This window comes from Callorhinchus milii, unplaced genomic scaffold, assembly GCF_018977255.1.
Source record: "Callorhinchus milii isolate IMCB2004 unplaced genomic scaffold, IMCB_Cmil_1.0 Scaffold2, whole genome shotgun sequence".
Classification (NCBI taxonomy): domain Eukaryota; kingdom Metazoa; phylum Chordata; class Chondrichthyes; order Chimaeriformes; family Callorhinchidae; genus Callorhinchus; species Callorhinchus milii.
The window spans coordinates 25,664,499-25,683,492 of NW_024704743.1; the positions used below are offsets into that span (position 1 = coordinate 25,664,499).

General features: G+C 42.8%; 1 protein-coding gene across 1 annotated transcript in view; it reads left to right on the top strand.

Moving 5' to 3' along the window:
• LOC103176233 (solute carrier family 12 member 7) overlaps nt 1-18,994 on the top strand; it is a 194,131-nt gene that overhangs the window by 86,553 nt on the left and 88,584 nt on the right. The window contains exons 3-7 of the mRNA XM_042346217.1: nt 10,154-10,248; nt 11,553-11,684; nt 14,951-15,097; nt 15,819-15,873; nt 16,595-16,725. Coding sequence (XP_042202151.1) covers nt 10,154-10,248; nt 11,553-11,684; nt 14,951-15,097; nt 15,819-15,873; nt 16,595-16,725 — 560 coding nt within the window. The remainder of the gene's footprint in view (nt 1-10,153; nt 10,249-11,552; nt 11,685-14,950; nt 15,098-15,818; nt 15,874-16,594; nt 16,726-18,994) is intronic.

The window sequence follows — 18,994 nt, forward strand, 5'->3', positions numbered from 1 at the left end:
CTACCTCCATTTGCTGCAGATGTAAACAGATTACATAACATTTTTAAATTCTCGTTACTCTTAATTTCCACTTGTTTTTCCTTATTTTCTGTTTCTCTTTTCCCTGGGCTAAGGACTGCTGGGGATTGTCAGAACTGTTTGGAAATCTACTTCTCAACCTCTTAATTCTGCTGTGAGCGGGCAGCTTAGAGGTGTGTGAGAGAGACCCAGCGAGTGGGTGACTAATGCTCCCTTCACCATGGTGTACTCCACCCAGCTCTTCCTCACAGTGTAGTGATTGAAGTCAGGAGATACAATACTTCAGAAATTTACATTTATATAACACCTTTCATGTCGGGATGAGGTTCTAAGATCCTTAACAGTCCTTGCTTGGCACTCGATATTCCAAAGCAGAGAAGGTTTGGAGGGGAAAGATGATTGAAAGCGTGGTTAAGTAGATTGTGAGAAGAGTTTGAATGATGTGAGGTAGCTCTTGAGACGAGCTTGAATGACATGAGGTGAGAGAGCGAGTTGGAGGGACTCTGGGATTGAGTTCCAGAGAGTGAGTGCCAAAAGTATGAAAGCTAGGGAGTGACAGTGTTGGGCATGCTCGGTGATGCTCTATTACTAAGCTTAACAGCAGATCAAACACAAAACAAATTACCCTGAGGCGAGATGAAGATTAGAAATGTCTTTTTCCCTAAGGGAGTACTACATCTATGGAATATACTCTTGTTGAACGCAGTTTGAAGCAGTGCCAGGTAAGTACTTTAAGCAAGGATACTGATGTACATAGTTTCACTATTGCCATTATAATATTGCTACTTCGACGACTTGCAACGGTGGCATGAAGCTAGAGACGCTGGCATTTTCCGAGCCTCCACTACTGTTAGACTCTGGATGTTCGGTAGACCTCTTGCAGCAGCTGACAGTCGGTACCCTTGTGAATAATTTGACGTTGTTGCATTAGTGTGGCAGTGACGTCAGACTGGAAGCATCATAATCCCAATTTTTGTGATTCTTTACCCAAATAGTGACGGCACAGGGCAGGCCGAGAGACAGCCTGAAAACAAGATACTGTGCACTCTGCCTCTTATTTCCTTTGCAGTTACACTGGCGGTATTTGGGCTGCAGATTGTAAAAAATGAATGGTTCATGTGCAAGTGATGTTATGCGTGTGCACAGAGAACGTCCTCCCCTCTGGCACTTGTTATCCCCACCCCAAAATAGGCTTTTGGGAGATTTGGTGGCGGAAAAAACGACTTTTTCATGTTCTGAGTTGCCTTCTGAGGCAAATCCATTATGCGATGTAAAGCGTTCACCTTCAAAGTAAACAGTCACTTCACTTTACAGTACATTTCATGAAGCGCTTTGAGACATCCTCCTAACCCGAACATTGCTATATGAAATGCAAAATTTATTGTTGTCATCATGTAAAAGTTGCATAAGAATGTTTTTTTGCAAGTTAAAGGGATGTGCAGAAACAGTTGATCAAGGATCCTATGAAACATAATGAGACCATAGAAATCACCGTGAAATCACCACTCAGCAGGTCAGGCAGCATCTATGGAGAAAGGAAAGTGAATCAACATTTCGATCTGACGAAGGGTTCTGCACCCGAAACGTTGACTCACTTTCCTTTCTCCATAAATGCTGCCTGCCCTGCTGAATGTTCCCAGCGACTTCTGTTTTTGTTTCAGATTTCCAGCATCTGCAGTATTTTACATTGTGAGACCATAGAAATGTTGTGTGGAATGTAGCTGGTGAGGGTGTGAAAAAAGATTTATATGGTGGATTGACAATCTGGAAGTTAACTTGCTTTTCTTCCCTGTCGCATTATATCTTGGAAATGTATCTGCTGTCATTTACTTCCCTCGGGATATTTAATTCTGGGAGCCTGAGGGTCGATCGTAACATACCTTTTGAATGTTGTTTTCCTGCTCTTTATCCTTTGGGTGGGATGTTAAACCCTGTCTGCCTGTTCAGGTGGATATTAAAGATCCCAAAGCACGAAAAAAGGCAGTTTCTCCAAGTGTCCCTGCCAATAATGCCTCCAATAAAATGGGTCACTCACTTCAAGGCTGCTTGTGGAAAATTGGCAACTACGTTCACATTTTGACAATGCGATGCATTATATTAAATGCAAGGATAATTATCTTAACTTTCCCGCTGCAATAATCTATTCGACCACATCATTAAAAAGCTGAAGTGACCCTTGTGTCAGTAGGACTCAACAAAGGCTAAGTTTCCTCACAGTAACCGTGAAGCCACTTGTAGTGCCCCACCTACTTCAATAAGTTGCACTTACAGTGCCTAATGGACACACGGACTGTGACTTGAGCCTGAGTCTTCTGCTCTGTGTGGTCCACTGCTATGTGGCACCTTAAAGATTCTTGAGTCCCTGATGTGATGATTGCAACCACTGTAAGAATAAGGCCTGTGCTGCAGACAATCTTATTATTGATGGACATTGCTTTGGAAGGACCTGCAGCACAAATTAGCAGTTGAAAGTGATAGATCATCTGACTGATAAGCTTCTGAGACAAACCTCCAACTAGACAAATCTGGGCATTTTAATATGACTGTCATGAGTTACATCTGTAGCACACTGTGCAGTTTGACGCTTTATTTTTGACAGCTGTTTGAGCAACATTTCTGGTGGGGCCCCATGACCCTCATCACATTGCATCCTCCTGATTAGGATCCTAAAATATAATTATCCCAAGACTCCAAACCTTCACAGATTTTTGTTTATTTATTTTAAATAAATCTGTAGCATTCTTCACTTTTGAGTCTTAACTGGATATAAGATGGGATTTGGCCCATTTTTTTTGTTTTGAAAAAGAACTAATTTACCAATTCTCTTGCGGCTTAAAATAAATTGTTCTGCTTTTTTTTAAGAAAAGCAAAAAAAAAAAGCAACAAGCATTTTTTTTAAAAGAACTTTTTGACCCTTCTTCTGAACTAACTGTTGGTCACTTTGAATAGTGCCATTGGATCTTTAATGTCCACTTAAATAGGCACAGCCCTAGAATGTCAGCCTGAACAGTCAGTTAAGAGCCTAACGTGGCACTTGAACCCATAGCTTTCTGACTCAGAAAAGAAAATGCTACCCTCGGAGTCAATTTGAGTGTTTGAGACATTTGACAGGGAGGAAGGAGGATGGGTGTCATAGCTGATCCCTACATTTTCCCAGTTCTGGGCATGTAGGTTTTAATGGTTGCGTAGTGCTGTAAGCTGCAATAAATTGAATGAAACAGGATAGCTTCCGAAAGCGTCTTGTTGTTTATTGAACGTTGTTGGTGCCGATTAGCTGATGTGTTTGCCTATGTAAAAACATTAGTTTAACTTCAGATTTTATTTCCAGTTGATTTTTATTCTGTAAAGTGCTGCAAACCATTTATGTTAATGGAAGTTGTTATTGTACATTAGTAAGTGAAACAGACTAGTTCAGACAAGACCACCTCAGGGCGGGGAGGTGCCTGTACGTTCCACAATCCTCCTGAGTTTTACAGTGTGGCTTTTGACGCAGGAGAGTGAAGGTTCGGATTCAGCCACTCCCAAAGTGACTGGAAAGGGGATTTGAATCTTTGGGATCCTGGAGATGATTAGAAGTGATTATGACTTGTGTTTACCACAACGATTGCTTCATTAACACAGCTGATTCAGAGCTGGAGAGGATTTCCACATACAATGCACTCGAATGGAAGTTGATGCATCCTGTGTAGAATTAAACAGCTTTAACTGGTAGCAAGTGAGTACAGTACATACATCTATATAAAGCAGATAGCTTCTATTTTAAAACTCGCACTGTATAAAAATCACTTTCCTGGGGTAATAATCCCTCCCAAAAAAATAATAATAATTTGGCTACTCAATCCACGACTGTTTGTAGGCCCTGCTGTGCGCAATTGTCCTTGGCGTTTCACCCACAAAAATATACGGTCGATTCACTTTACAGTATATTTTGTGAAGCGCTTTGAGACGTCTCAACGATGTGATATGGCGCTATATCAAATGCAAGTATTATTATCATCATCATCACTTGTTTCGGGAGCAACGGACCTAGGACCAGAATGTTCTGGGTTTGATTCCTAGAGACTCCACTCAAACCGACCACTTTAAAACCTTTTGAAGCAACTACAATGAGAGGAACATCTTTAAAAATATGCTCCTTGAGGGAGAAATGAGTATGGGTCTCCATGAGGAGATATGCTTGCAAGGACAAGTACATAATCCCATGGCTCCTGATTTGAGACTCAAAAGCTTGGAGATACCCTACAGATTGTCAGCCAGAAACCCAACTAGTGGAGCAGTCATATATGGATAAGGAATGTAAAATGTGCCAGTGCTTAATACTGGTAAGCCACACAGTTACCATTGTTTGTGCTTCCATTACAAGTGGCTTATCTGGAAAACCTCTTACATACCTACAGCCATATGTGAGGATGTCAAACGTGAGAACCCACCAGGGGATTTGATCTGGATTAAGTGGGAGTGCAAACATTTCTTGATATCCCACTGGAACTGAAAACAAGTCAGGACACACTCCAGTGATTTGAGCGGGACATCAAATATACCTCTTCCTCAACTCTCATTTCCCCAGAACCTTTAACCACTTGAGAATCTGAGGAACACCGCACTGGTACACTGAGACGACGACTGAGAACCTAGTCTTTTTTTAAAAGATGGACATGGGCTTTGAGACATCTCAATGACTTGATAACGCTTTGTATCAAATGCAAGGATTATTATTGTAGTTAAACTGCTAAAATCTATGAAAAGAAATTCCTGTTTCTTGGTTTAAAGCATGGACGCTTGTGCTACTTGAATCACTATTATTTATGTATGCCACACCCCCACCCCCTCTCTCACGCTAGTCTCTCTGTTTCTCTAACCTTTTAGGCTAATGCAGTGCCCTGACTGTAGGATCAGCAGCTCAGGATGTATGCTTGAACCACTCTCTGCCTCCTGCGCTCCCACCAGGTTGACAGACATTAATTGTTTTTAGAGTGTCCAAAAAAGACCAGACACAAAAAGCCCAGGTCTTAAAAGTACATTTTTAAAAGAAAACCATTCCAGCAAAAAAAAACTATTTTAATAACGTAAACATACCAATGGCTGCTTTATAAAATAAAGTGTCCAGTGTTGGGAGGTTTAATGTATAGAGTGATTCACTTCCAATGTCTATCTGTTTCACAATCCACCTCCTCCCCCTCAGTGGACTGTTCCATTGATGTCATGAGCTCTGTTTTAGCTATGCTTTGAGGATTATGGGTTTATCTCTGTGTATAATCTAGTGATAGGATTCACGCACACATCAGAACCGCATTAGGCGTCATTTCAGAATTCAGAGCTGAACAACAACAACAGAAATATAAAACGACTGTCAGAAACCTAAAGTTTTTTGGGCGAATAATAATAATCCTTGCATTTGATCTAGCGCCTTTTCATATCGTTGAGATGTCTCAAAGCGCTTCACAGACTCTATTGTAAAGTGGATGGACTGTATTTTGTGGGTGAAATGCGGCAGGCAATTGCACACAGCTGTGTCTCACAAACAGTCGTGGATTGAGTGACCAAATTTCTTATTTGAGGGATTATTACCCCTCCCCCCCCCGGAAAGTGATCCACCAATCGACTAACAACCGGATTCCTACTTACTGCGAGATAAACAGAGGCATGTGGAGTAAGGAAACCTGCCTAAGGTTTTGCTGCACCCGGGAATCGAGCCGGGGTTCTCTTGGTTGAGGGGTGCTCTCGGAGGCGAGCGCACTAACCATTAAGCTACGAGACTCCGCAAGTTTGGCACGATCAGAGTTGAGAAGCCCCTTTTTATAGGGGTGGGGGAAGAACTCGCTGGTCAGGACATCCTATAGAAAATCTCTATGTCTACTCTGCCCTAACCTCGGAAGAGCACTCCATCTGGTACAGTATAATGTTAAATCAGATTCACTTTACAAGATCTGCAGTGTAGTATATGTAACAGAATGAGAGAGAATTATTGTAGCTGAGAGTCACAAAGCGGTAATGCTGTGGACGTGCAGACAGATGATTGCCGATTTATATTGGATGACAATTGGATCCTTCTAAATCCGAAGCTTGAATATTGAAGTCTATATCCGGTGTTGGCAATCAGCCGACACCAGTAGGTAGCCAGGGATTGGGACCATGTGACCAGTGGACAAATTAAATTTTACTTTTTGGTCATCCAGGTGTCTGGCACACGCAGAAACCCATAACTATGCTCAAAAGTGCCAGACTGAAGGTTCCATGCATCCCATCCCCACATGGAAATTTCCTTATCTGGAATGGAATGTACTACCTCTTCCCTGGAGGAAACTGGAGAATATTAGGAGCAGGTTGGCAAGAGCCAAGGCTTGAGGACCCCAGAGTGTGCGTTGGGGTACTGCTGGAGTTCAATCAGCACAAGCCACATAGCTTGCCTTTGAAGGTACCATCTGGCAAGCTGTCCCACTACTTGTCCAGCTAGGACCATCCTACCTTTTAGGGTTTTGGCTTGCAGGGCCAACAGGAGATGAGTGTGAGTATTCCCTGCTCCCTCCCAAGTCCTGCCGATGAGCCAGGCTGACTGTGCTGTCACCAGCTGTGCCCTGGAATACTGCAGACCCGCCTGGCTCAGGAACCAGACAACCGAGACCAAGACAGAGGACTGGCTCAATTCTAATAATCTGTTGCCAAACATGTCACCTTGGAGCCAGTTCAGCTCCAAGGAGACCCCGCTTACCTCCCCCAAGGACGATGGTCACTAGTTGATCATATGGAGTCCTGTAGCTCAGTGGTTAGAACGCTCGCCTTGCAATCGAGAGGACCTGGGTTCGATTTCCGGCCTAGGCAAAATTTTGGGCAAGTTTCCTTACTCCACACTGCTCTGTTTACCAGCAGTAAGTAGGAACTCGGTTGTTAGTTGATTGGTAGATTGCTTTATTTGAAAGGGTAATAATCCCTTCAAAATAAACCAATAAAATAATATTAATAAAAAATAATGCCGAGTTTCGCCCACAAAATATACTATCAATTCACTTTACAATATATTCTGTGAAGTGCTTTGAGATGTCTCGAAGACATGATAAGGTGCTATATCAAATGCAAAGATTATTATTAAGTGGCTGAATTGCCAAAGGAATGTAGTACGGTCCAAGCTTGCTTGCGTTGGTGTCAATTCTAAGAACAGATTTGCAACAGATATTGCAGACATTGATGCCATGTTTTGGAGATGAAGCACCCGCTTGTTTTTCGTCTGTGAAGGTAGGGGTCATTCTAAGTGCAAGAAATTTATGTATGTTTTGTGAAAACAGCAATGAAACATGGCTGAGAACACCACGTGGTCACAAACTGTAAGTCGCTGTGTTAAGAGCGATACCAGTTTGCGACTGAAATTGCTTGAACCAAAAACAAAACTGCGAATAAATCGTGATATTGAAGGCTGGACAATAAATTAATATTGATCTTTAGTTTGATGTTATGTCTTTGGATCGAGAGCATGACTTGTGTGTTTTGTAGATGATTTATGGCAACCAGTTTGTACATGGCAATATCCCGCATTGTGGAGTCCTGCAGCTTAATGGTTAGAGCACTCGCCTTGCAAGCGAGAGACCTGGGTTTGATTCCCAGCAGGATAAAACGTTGGGCAAGTTTCCTTACTCCACACGCCTCTGTTTACCTAGCAGTAAGTAGGAACCCGGCTGTAAATCGATTGGCGGATTACTTTGCATGAGGTAATAATCCCGTAATAATAATAATACTAACAATTCTGATTGCTCAATCAGGACTGTTTGTGGGACACTGATGTGTGCAATTGGCTGCCTCATTTCATCCACAAAATAGATAATTCACTTTACAGTATATTCTGTGAAGCGCTTTTGAGACGTCTTGAAGGTGTGAGAAGGCGCTATATCAAATGCAAGGATTATTATTGCTATACACAGCTGTGAAGTTAATGACCACAATGTTGGCTAGGGAATTGGGATAAACTACAAATTGTATCTTAATGGGAGCTTTGAGTTGTATTGGTGGCAGGTTCACTGATATTGTGTATGTTTTTGAAGATCATGAGAAGGCTTGATCCTGGGATGTCTTGTTTTGTGTTGCTCCAATGGGGAAGTGCCTGTCCCCGGTACCACCTAGTTGCACAGTTGTAGTAATAATAATAGTTAAGCACCGCAAAGTCCCACAAACGGCCATGGAGTGAGTGACACATTTTATTTCGGGGCATTGTTGGCCTGGACATCAGGAGAAGCTCCCTTCGCTTTTCAAATAGTGCCTTGGGATCTTTAACATCTACCTGAGCAGGGACCGCAGTTTAATGTCTCATCCAAAGGATGACACCTCCAACAATGTAGTGCTCCCCCAGCCTTGTATTGGAATATGTGAGATCATAGTCCTGATGTGGGGTTTTGAACCCACAACCTTCCAATTCGGAGGTGAAAGTGCTACTGACTGAGCCAGGCTGAAACATGGCACAGTTGGTACGCTGAGACTCTGCCCCGCATGAAGAACGCTACGCAAGTCAAGCTATTTTGTTGTAGAGTAAATGGGCTGAAAAAGTAATCTCTTCTGGATAAGGTATAGCTAAAGGTCCCTGATTTTTGTCTTGTTTCCCCCCCCCACCCCCCTCACAAAATGTTTCGAGGCAAATTTTGGTTGTGAATCATGGAAGTTGAGTAACAAACCTAAGTCGCTATTAGTGCACCAAATGCATTGGTGACAGTTTGTGACTACTGCATTTGCAAAAATAAATAAATAAATTGTAATTGAAATTAGTTATAAAGATTCAAATTCACTAAAGTGAATGGACACAACAGTGGACACATTGTGAATGGACACAATGGACTCATCGCAAAACAGCAAATTTAGTGCTTTTAGCAGTGGAGCAGAATATCTACTAAACTGAAGTTAAAGGAAAAACTGAGTTTGGGGGGTGAGTTTTGTTCACAGCTGCTACCTTCACAAGTGCATTTTGCACAAATGCCCTCCAAATTTCTTCTTCTGCACTGTTGCATTGCCTTTATTTGTTGCTGGACACTAGAGTGCTGCTTTATTAAATGCTGACTATCCACATAGAGAGAGAGAGACACACATACACACACGCACAGAGCCGGAGAGCAAGACATACACACAAATAGACAGCTGAGAGAGAGACACGCACACACAAAGCAGAGCGAGAGCGATGCAATCACATGGATAAAGAGCAGAAACAAAAAAATAATTATGGTGCACTATTAATTTACGTTGTTCACTCAGACACAGATTTATTTCCCTCCAGAGTTGGTCATGATTCCAGATGACAGTACGTATTTAGAGTATGAACAGCACCCGTTTCAAAACCCAATGACCTCCATTGCAGATGATTACCATTTATCTTGTGGGATGTTGACAGCGCCTTGGGACGTCCTCCCGACGTGAAAGGTGCTTTACAAATTTAATTTGTTTTGTTGTTAATTGAGGAATAATCAAAGTCTTTCTTTAAGCTCTTTAACTCCCTTCCACTGGTGATACGCAGGCTCTAGGTGACCCCGAACAGAACGTTAAGTTACGGATGAGCAGTAATAGTGCGGGTGAGAAGCTGCCCATTCAGGTGGATGTTAAAGATACTATGGCATTATTCGAAAGGAGAAGGAAGCTTCTCCCAGTGTCCTGGGCAACAATCCCCCAAATAACATTGGTCATTTACTTCATGGCTTTCTGGACGACATTGTTGTGTGCAAATTGGCTGCTGTGTTCACCTACAAAGTACCCAATCACTACACTTTACTGTAAAAAGTAAAGTATCAGTCCAGCTCAGCGGTAGCACACTCCACTCTGAGTCAGAAGGTTGTGGGTTCTGTCCTGTCTGTTCAGGTGAACATTGAAGATCCCATGGCACTACACAAAAAGAGAAGGGAGTTTCTCCTGCTGTCCTGGCCAACAAAATTTCCTCTTTGCCCGTCTTCACACCTGAAGTCTTTCTTCTTTGAACATGCCCATGTCCACTCCCCCTTCTCAGTACGGGGTCAAACTATGCCATTGTTAAACACTCTGAGATGCTACCCTGAGTGAAGGATGCCGTATAAATTCAAGTTGTTGTTGCTTACTTTTTGATTATCTTAAATTTGTGCCCCACAGAAACCAAGGATAATTGCTTATGGATTGATTTTATTTTGTCTGACACTAGGAGATGGCATTCCCAAAGAAAACAGCCCATTTATTAACAGCACGGATATTGACGAAGGAACCATGTATGAGGGGAAGAACTTGGCACTTTTTGAGGTAAGATAACTGGCTTACTATCTACTGGTGTAATCCAATGATGTTCCATATGAGGTAACTTTATTCCTTTATTATTAAACCCACTCCATTTACAATCATAATCCAGCATTAAAGAATACCTGGACTTCCACAAGTTTCAGTAGGGTCTGATGTACACAAATCTTTGATGGGTTCAATTTCATGTGTTACAAATGCACAATGAATAGAACTGCAATCCACGATTTGATGATTAGCACTAGCTAGAGGTAATTATCACATCACGGGCAGCATTTTTCAGCCCACGGGTTTTGTTTCCTTTTTTTTAAACAGAAGAGTGGGACAAACTTGTGATTTCTGTATAGACGTGGGAACAAACCTGTCTTGGTCTCCTTGCAAGTCTCCATGCAATTCTGATCATCAAATTGGTGAAATTAAAGTGTGCAGTGTTGCTATTCTTCAACCCCCCACCACCTCATGCTCCTCTACTTTGCAATAACTGACCTTTGTTTTCCCATCCTCGGACCTCCTCACCATTAGTAATTTGGGTTAGTGTGAGAAAAGTTTTCTCTGTAAATTGATAATGGATCTCTTTCATTTATTGCAGCTCTTAAATTAGAAGGTCACGCTTTTTGGATATCAATCTGATTCATCTCTGTCAAAGACTGGGTACTGATTCTGCTAACGAGGCATAACAAACTTATTTAACACCGAGGAAGGGAGAAAGGTCAAAAATTGCTGAGAGTTATTCAACGTCTAGGGAACATAATAGGTTTGTTTTGCACAAAGTTCCATGAAGTCTGGGTGTTTAGCAAAGAGACAAGAACAACAACAGATTGCATTTATACAGAACCTTTTCATGTCGGGAGGATGTCCTAAGGTGCTGGACAGTGAAGGGTTTGCACCTGCGATGGGGGTTGGAGTTGAGGGAAGTGGAGGGTAAGGGGGTGGAGGAGGATGACAGAAGGTTAAAGAGAAGTGGCGGAGGGTTCAGGGATGGAGTTCCAGAGGGTGGGGACAAAAAAGGCTGAAGGTCTGACAGCTGATGGTGGAGCGAGCAGGGCGGGAGATGTGGAGCAGGCCAGTGCCTGCCGAACGGACAGGTTGGTAACATTTTAGTAGGTCGCAGAGGTAGGGAGGATGAATGTGGGGTTTAAAGCACAGTTGAGGGTCAAACAAGACAACAAGGTTCCGGACTGGCTCAGTGAGGTTGAGTGTGCATGCATGAACAGTGATGCTGTCAGTGCCTGCGGTGTGGAAGCGCATGGTTACGTGTCAAAGAACATTTTGGAAAAGAGGAATATTCTTCTCCCAATTCTGACCAACAGGAGGAACTGGACAGAAACCCAATGGTGTCCTCCCTGCTCAATAGACTGGCAAACTATACGAACCTCACCCAAGGTGTGAAGGAGCATGAAGAGGCGGAAAACAATGATGGACCCAAAAAGAAAGAGGTTAAGGTAAATGCATTGCCCTTTCACCTTAGGCGGACATTAGGCTGCTATTGTTGGGATTTGTAGGATAGCTCTGACCAAATGCTTTCTGTCTGACTGCCTTGAGACATATGAATCTGTATGGGTGCCACAATTAAGCCTTATACTTTATATTAAAGAAAATGATCTGATGCGTGGATCTTATCTTCGGACACAAATAAAGCATTTATTTTAAAATGCTTTCAGTGCAGGGGGTCAGAATGAATATGTGATACTTTAGATTACTTCTGTTTAAGAACCCAGGATGGGATATGCTGTGACAAGGTATTGTGGAGCATGGAGACTGTCTGAATTTGTGTGGCTCCATCGTGAGCAAGCACAAGGGCAGTCAGCACCAGATATATGGGGATCTGATTCAAATGTTCTTTGCGTTGTGTTTATTTTTACTCTGTACTTTTTGTGAAATAAATCATGGATTTATATACGTAGCTGCCTTATTGCAATACAGAAATTAGTAAGGGTTCTTATTTGCTGTTTAAACAGCAGAAATTCACAACAGGATTTACAAACCTTTTAACAGAGATTCAGCTGGAAACTGGCAGTGCTTCACAGGCAATTCCTACTCCAAAGTTCTGCAATTTTGTGTGGCATTAACTGACTGGATTCCCTGTTAGCAACTGAGCCTTTATTAACTTCAATGCAGTGCTGGTGAGCACTGCCTTTTGGTTAAAGTATTCCAAACTGAGGTCCCATCTGGCTGTTCTTCAGGTGGACATTAAAGATCCCAAGTGCTTCACATGATTACTGTAAAGTGCAGTATCGTGGATGCTGTTGAAGAGAGACTCTGACACGCTTCAAGCATTCCACATGCAGTGTTAGCGCCAGATTCCCACAATTTCTGCCTCCCGCATTCCCCCGATTTAAAAAAAAAACTGGTTCATCAGTCTGAGGACAAATATTTCAGTCACTGTATTATCCTCCCATCCACACCCCCTCCCACTACTTCATCACATTGTCAACACCAAAAATGATAATATTATCCATTCCAAAAGTCTTCTTCCTTCTGTTACCAAGTGATTTGTTCAGGTCCATAAATAGATCCAAACTATGTATTGATAAAGGGCTTGTGGAAAAACAGTTTGTTCTAAAACTAGAGTTCTGTGGCTTTATAAGACGCTGTCTCAGCTATAACTGATGCCTCAAAGAAAAGCCAAGACCTAGTTCACGGCACTTCCCAAGAGGGATAGAGTGAGTGCCTACTGTCCTCAATGGTGAGTAGGATATGAGACATTTTTGCTGATCCTCAGCTCACACAGCGATAAGGTCTTGTGTTTAGAGCTTACAGGTCAGAGTGGATCAGAATGAAAAGTGTTTTCAGCCACTTTCAGATGATTATCTCAGTTTTATATCCATGTACTGTATTTCTGATTGTTACTGAGGTTTGTTTTTGGTAGTGTCAGCTTCTTCAATAATCGATGACCTCCCCTTACAGCATGCATTTTGATATCTCTCAAGGTGTCAGCCTTGCTTAGTTAGTAGCACTCATGCTTCTGAGTCAGATTATTGTGTGTTCAATCCCCATTTGGAGACTTGGAATTCATATAGTCCAAGTTGACACTCCAATGCTGCATTATTGCAGGCACTATACTTTGGATGAAGCGATAAACCGAGGCTCCATCTGGCTGTTTAGGGTGGACGTTAAAGATCCTATCCAAACAGAGAAGAGAGGTTCTACCGTTGTCCTAGCCAACAATCCCCAACAAATTAGTAATTAATTGCTGTTTGTAGGACATTGCTGTGCGCAAAATTGTCTGCTGCGTTTTCAAACCACTTTACAGTATATCCTGTCAAGTACTTTGGGATGTCCTCCTGACATGAAATGTGCTGTAGCCTTTTGTTATTATTACTATTACTGTTCGTTTCCTTTGCAGAGCTACAAATTGGCACACTAGAGCTGACTCTTCACCTCTTTGTGTTACAGTCTGGCTGAATTGGTGGCACTCTCACCTGTGTCAGAATTTGTGGGATCAAGCCACATATCGGGACTTTCAATTTACATAGTCTTGGTGACACTCCAGTGAGCGCTTGTAGTATGCAACATTGTCAGAAGTGTGGTCCTTTAGATGGGACATTTAGCCGAGGACAGAGGACCTGTCTGCCTGTTCAGGTGGATGTTAAAGGTGCCTTGGCACTATTCGAGAAGAGAAGGCAGTTTCTTCTAGTGTCCTGGACAACAATCTCCCAACATTCTGCCTGGTCTTCAGGTGGACATTGAAGATCTCATGATTCTTTCCAAAAAGAGGAAGTTTATTCCTAGTGCCCTGGCAATCTGCCAGGTTATTTAAACATTGCTAGTTGGTAGCTCTTTCAAAAAGCCAGCACAGGCGTAATGGGCTCCTTCTGTGCTGTAAGATTTTACGATTTTATGATTAACATTCCTTTTAAGGAATCTTGTAAAAAATTAACTCATGGGACTTCTGCTCTGGAGGTACAGTGGAGTCCTGTTATAACGCTGTGGTCGGCATCCATAAAATCCTAACCTGTGCTATAGTGAGACACAATAGCTGGTTTCACTGCATATGTGTCCTCACTTCGGGAGGACGTCTGAAAGAGCTTCGCAGAGCTGGGTGGGCATCCAAGATGGGGGTGGGGAGAGGAGGATTAATTGAAAGCGCCATCAAAGAAGTACATTTTGAGACGCACCTTGAAAGAGAACAGGGAAGGAGTGAGTCAGGTGGAGTTTGAGATTGGATTTGTCTCTTTCAATCAGTGATGTGGTGCAGGAGACTAGATTAGTACATCTGTACTATCCACACCTTATCCTCCTGGCACTGACTGTGGGGTGTGAAGGGGGCATGCGAGGACCTCTGTCAAAGTAGAACCGAGATGTTTGAATATTGTTGAAGAGCAGGACTAGCTTTTTAATAACTATCACTGATTCCTTGAAAATTCTGGACTGTCAATTGGAACTTTAAAGGTGAACACCTATTTGACTCTACTTTTAAACACTGTGATCAGATGTCTTATCAAGGCCACTTCTTCAAGCTGGTCTCTATGGCCAAGGCACCACCTACACAATAAGGTCCTTAAGCACTGCGCTTGTCGCTGAGCACACCCTTCCAATTATGGGAACGTTGTACCGTTCAGTGGTACTGGTTGGTTTATACGATGAGTGGGAATCAATCTCACAGTGGTGGCAAGGGCCGCTGTCTTTGTGATCCACCACCTCAATGTAGCCAGCATTGGATAGACGCTTGGAGCCAAGGTTTAATTCATTCTCTAATGCCTTCCAGGCTCCTCGAATGGGGACTTTTATCGGAGTCTATCTGCCGTGTCTACAGAACATCCTGGGAGTCATCCTATTCCTACGTTTGACATGGATTGTGGGGGCTTCGGGAATCATGGAATCGTTCTGGATTGTCTTCATGTGCTGTGCCTGCGTAAGTAGTCTTGTCCCACAAAAGCTGCTGGACGTGATAAATTGACCTGTTACAGGGAGCCAGTTATTGTGTGGATGGAATTAGTGCGTTACAGCTGAAATTCTCTGCCCAGACTACGTGAACGAAAGAGGAATGTCATCATTGGAAGGAAACCTCTCCACCTTCTTGGTCAAACCCATCCAAAGGAGAAACACTGGGTTCTAAATTTTAAGACTAACAACAGGCTTTGTAACCAGAGGATCCTGAACGTCTTTCCTGCTGACCCTCTGGACTCCACTCCCTCTCCCAACTCACTCCCTCGCTCAAAGTCAGTGTCCAGATGGAGTTTCAGAGGTCACTGGTTACAAATCCTGTGAAATTCAAAATTTGGATCACGCTGTGGAATTATTGAACCTCGTTCGCAATGATGTATTTTTCACCTTTGTGTGTGTGTGTGAGAGAGAGAGAGAGAGAGAGAGAGAGCATATGTCCCAGCACCTTGGGACGTTCTCCCAATGTGAAAGGCGCTATACAAATGTAATTTGTTCTTGTGTGAGAGAGAAAGAGTGTGTGTGAGTGAGTTTGAGAGAAAAAGAGAGTGTGTGTGTGAGACAGTGGGTATATGTTTGCTCTAGGAAAGGGGTAGCTAAAATCATTTCTGAATGCCTGTCGCTGAGGATTTCTCTGTGTGATTACTGTACTGATTTCCAGCTAATGCTCAATGCTGAGTCTCTCTCCACAGACCTTGCTGACTGCCATATCGATGAGTGCTATTGCAACCAATGGTGTGGTGCCAGGTAAATTAAGATTCCAGTAAAGCAAAAAAAAGGCATCTCCTAGTGTACATGATCTGTATTTTTGGTCAGAATTATATTGACCTTTTATTGTCCTTTTACTGTAAATGGTGGCTACATTAATGTTAACAAAGGGTGAGATTGCTGGTGTTGGGATCTTCAGAGCTCCCCCTCCTCCCCCCACATAAACCCTGTCCATTGTATATGCTGTTCTTTTCTATTGAGGAGAACAGAATATTGTCCAGAGACTATATTGGGAAGGTTTACCTGTTCTCTTTGTTGTTGATGTGGTCGCAAGCCCCTAATCTCCTTTAATGTAGGGGTTCCTGAATTGCTGGCCTGCATGGAGATGCCTAAACATTGGAGAAGGTCTAGCCACCAGAACTGAAGGCACAACCATGATGCTCAAAATGAACGTATCACATGTGCTCATTTGTTTGTGTGTTGCCATCAACCCTGTGGAGTAACTACCTGCCTCCTTATCCCCTCCCCCAACTACATTGCAAAGGGACACTCACTATGAGTTGAAGCAACTTAGCTTTGCAAACACCGTACCGGTTTCTTTGCATTCAATTCAGGAGAGGTTGATGTCTATTTTATTACTGTAACACTGTCGAGGACTTTGTACTTGCTGACGAGATAGTTTATTAATTTCTGGATAAACCAGTTCTAGACTTTTACTAGGCAGGCCTGCGTTATTCACACATTCTTCCTGATTTCACAGCTGGAGGCTCCTATTACATGATTTCAAGGTCACTGGGTCCCGAGTTTGGAGGAGCAGTGGGAATCTGCTTCTTCCTCGGAACCACCTTCGCTGGAGCCATGTACATCCTAGGAACCATTGAGATTCTGTTGGTGAGTTGCCCTTGCTGCTCTTTGCCACTAAGGTGCAGACAGCGCATTAATATTGTCATGTGGGCTGAAATGTTTTGGAAAACAGTTGTTTCTAAAGAAAGGTCATGTATGTTTTTATATTTAAAAAAAATGTTTGTCTATATTTTGCAAAATCACTATTGATTATGTCTGGGAATATCCTCTCTTGTTCCCACCTCACCCAGATATTTTCATATCATACAAATCCATGTAAAGGGAGGAGATAAATGTGTTGGCTCTCACGTGTACTTACCCCACAGGCACATTTCCCTCAAAACGCCATTGTCTGTTTCCGTGCTGTAACAGTGTATGCAATCCTAAGTATTGGGATATTGGGAGTAGAAACCATGGATGCATCAGTCTTTTTGACAGGAGATATGATTGTAGTTTGGTAAAATAATAGCAGTACTTTGAGATGCACCAAGACAACAGGAAACAGGGAAGGGATTAGAGTATGCGATAGGGCAAATTAGGGCAAGGGAGGTTGTGACCAGGAAACTGGACTCATTTAAGAAACAACCGTACGCTGCAATAGTGAGTTTGGATGGTTGGTATTCTGGATGAGATCATTAATGTGCCAAATGGCCTTCTTCATCCAAGCCTCTCATGGATCTTGTGACTTCTCACAGTCCTTAAGGTGGAGCCTGCCACCTAGAGGCCTGGCTAGGAGCTGGTGAAGGCCTTACAATCAAAGGCAAGTGATGTGAGTTGTCTTGGGAATAGGATGTTCTCCATCGGTGCAGCATGAAAATCTTTGGCTTTTAATTTCATTTCTAAACCAGATAAGTTACCTAATGCAACACAAGATGACTTATTTTCGAATCACATCAAGAAATAATGCAGAGTTAGACCACGCTACACAAAAAATGTCCAGAGTGACACAATGGCAAGTTTGGATGGGAATGGGAATGAAGGCTGCTTTGCCAGATATGATGTACTTGATGAGAACGTTTTAGCTAAAATAAACTCATCACCCAAGTGTTCAGGGAGGTTCCTCTCCAGAACTGTGCCCTCACCCAAGGTCCTCACTGCCTGTAGACTCCTCACCTGGAATGTCCCACAGACTTCCCTTTTAGAGGGATGCCTGGATGCCTCCTCTCCCTCCCCCCCATTCCCGAGAAGTTGAGACTTGCAGTAACACAATGATAGGAGCACAATCCCCACATTGAGCCCATTGTGCTCCCCACACCGGAGCCCAAGTAAGTGGATAACAGACAATACTGAGTGTTCGTGACCATTGAAATGAGGGTAGAAATCATTGTTCATATTCTTGTACACTTGCCTGGTGCACAGTTCAGCCAGTAAAATACACCTAATGCCTTGTTCAGTGTTTGAAAACCTACCCAGCGTGAAGGGAATTATATCAATGCAAGTTGTTTAGAATGTATAAATTGGGGTTGAGCAATGAGATTCCAAAGCCAATACCAATGGAGCAGTTGAGGACTTCTTTGGACAGCAGATTATTAAACAGCTAGCTGGCTAACAGAGTTACCAGACAGACGGACAATCTCCCAAGTTCTATGCGTGTGCTTAGTTCACGTGTGCAGAACTCTCCTTAGCCCCCACCAACGTGATTAATAGCAGGAAGTATAAATCAGGCTTTCTGCTCTTAATCACCTTATTGCTTTAAGAAATATTGCTTTGCTTCCAACAATCTAAATAGATCTTAAGATAGGAATGATTAAGCTGTAGAATTTGCTGTGTTTTCATCAGTGAGTGATCCCAGTCTTTCCCGTGATTCATTAGTGAAATGAAACCTAGACAGTCTAATCTAATGTTCTATATAATATACCCTTGCAATGAAATTTGTGTCTTATCTATTCAACATTAAGTCAATTTTGGCAATGGGGATGAAATAACATAGCGATTCCTGCCAGTAAGTGAATGTGTGTCACACCAACCTACAGAACCCGCTTCAATGTACCTGGCTGTTTGTTGACATAAGAGCTGAGTTCTCACATATCAGTATGATGCCCATTCAGTTACCAGCCAGAGTTTGTATCTGCAACCTCCTGTTACAGATATCAAGGGAGAAATACAATAACAACAAATTACACTTGTATAGCGCCCTTCATTCGAAATAAGACCCAGGGCGCTGGACAGTCAGAGTTTTTGAACCCGAACTGGGAGTTGGCCTCAGGAGGGGTTGAGAGCATGTTGGGGGTGGGAACGTGGCTGAAGGCACTTTTGAAGAGGAAGGTCTTTAGACGGGACTCGTAGGATGCAAGTGAGGGGGTGAGGGGGAGGGATT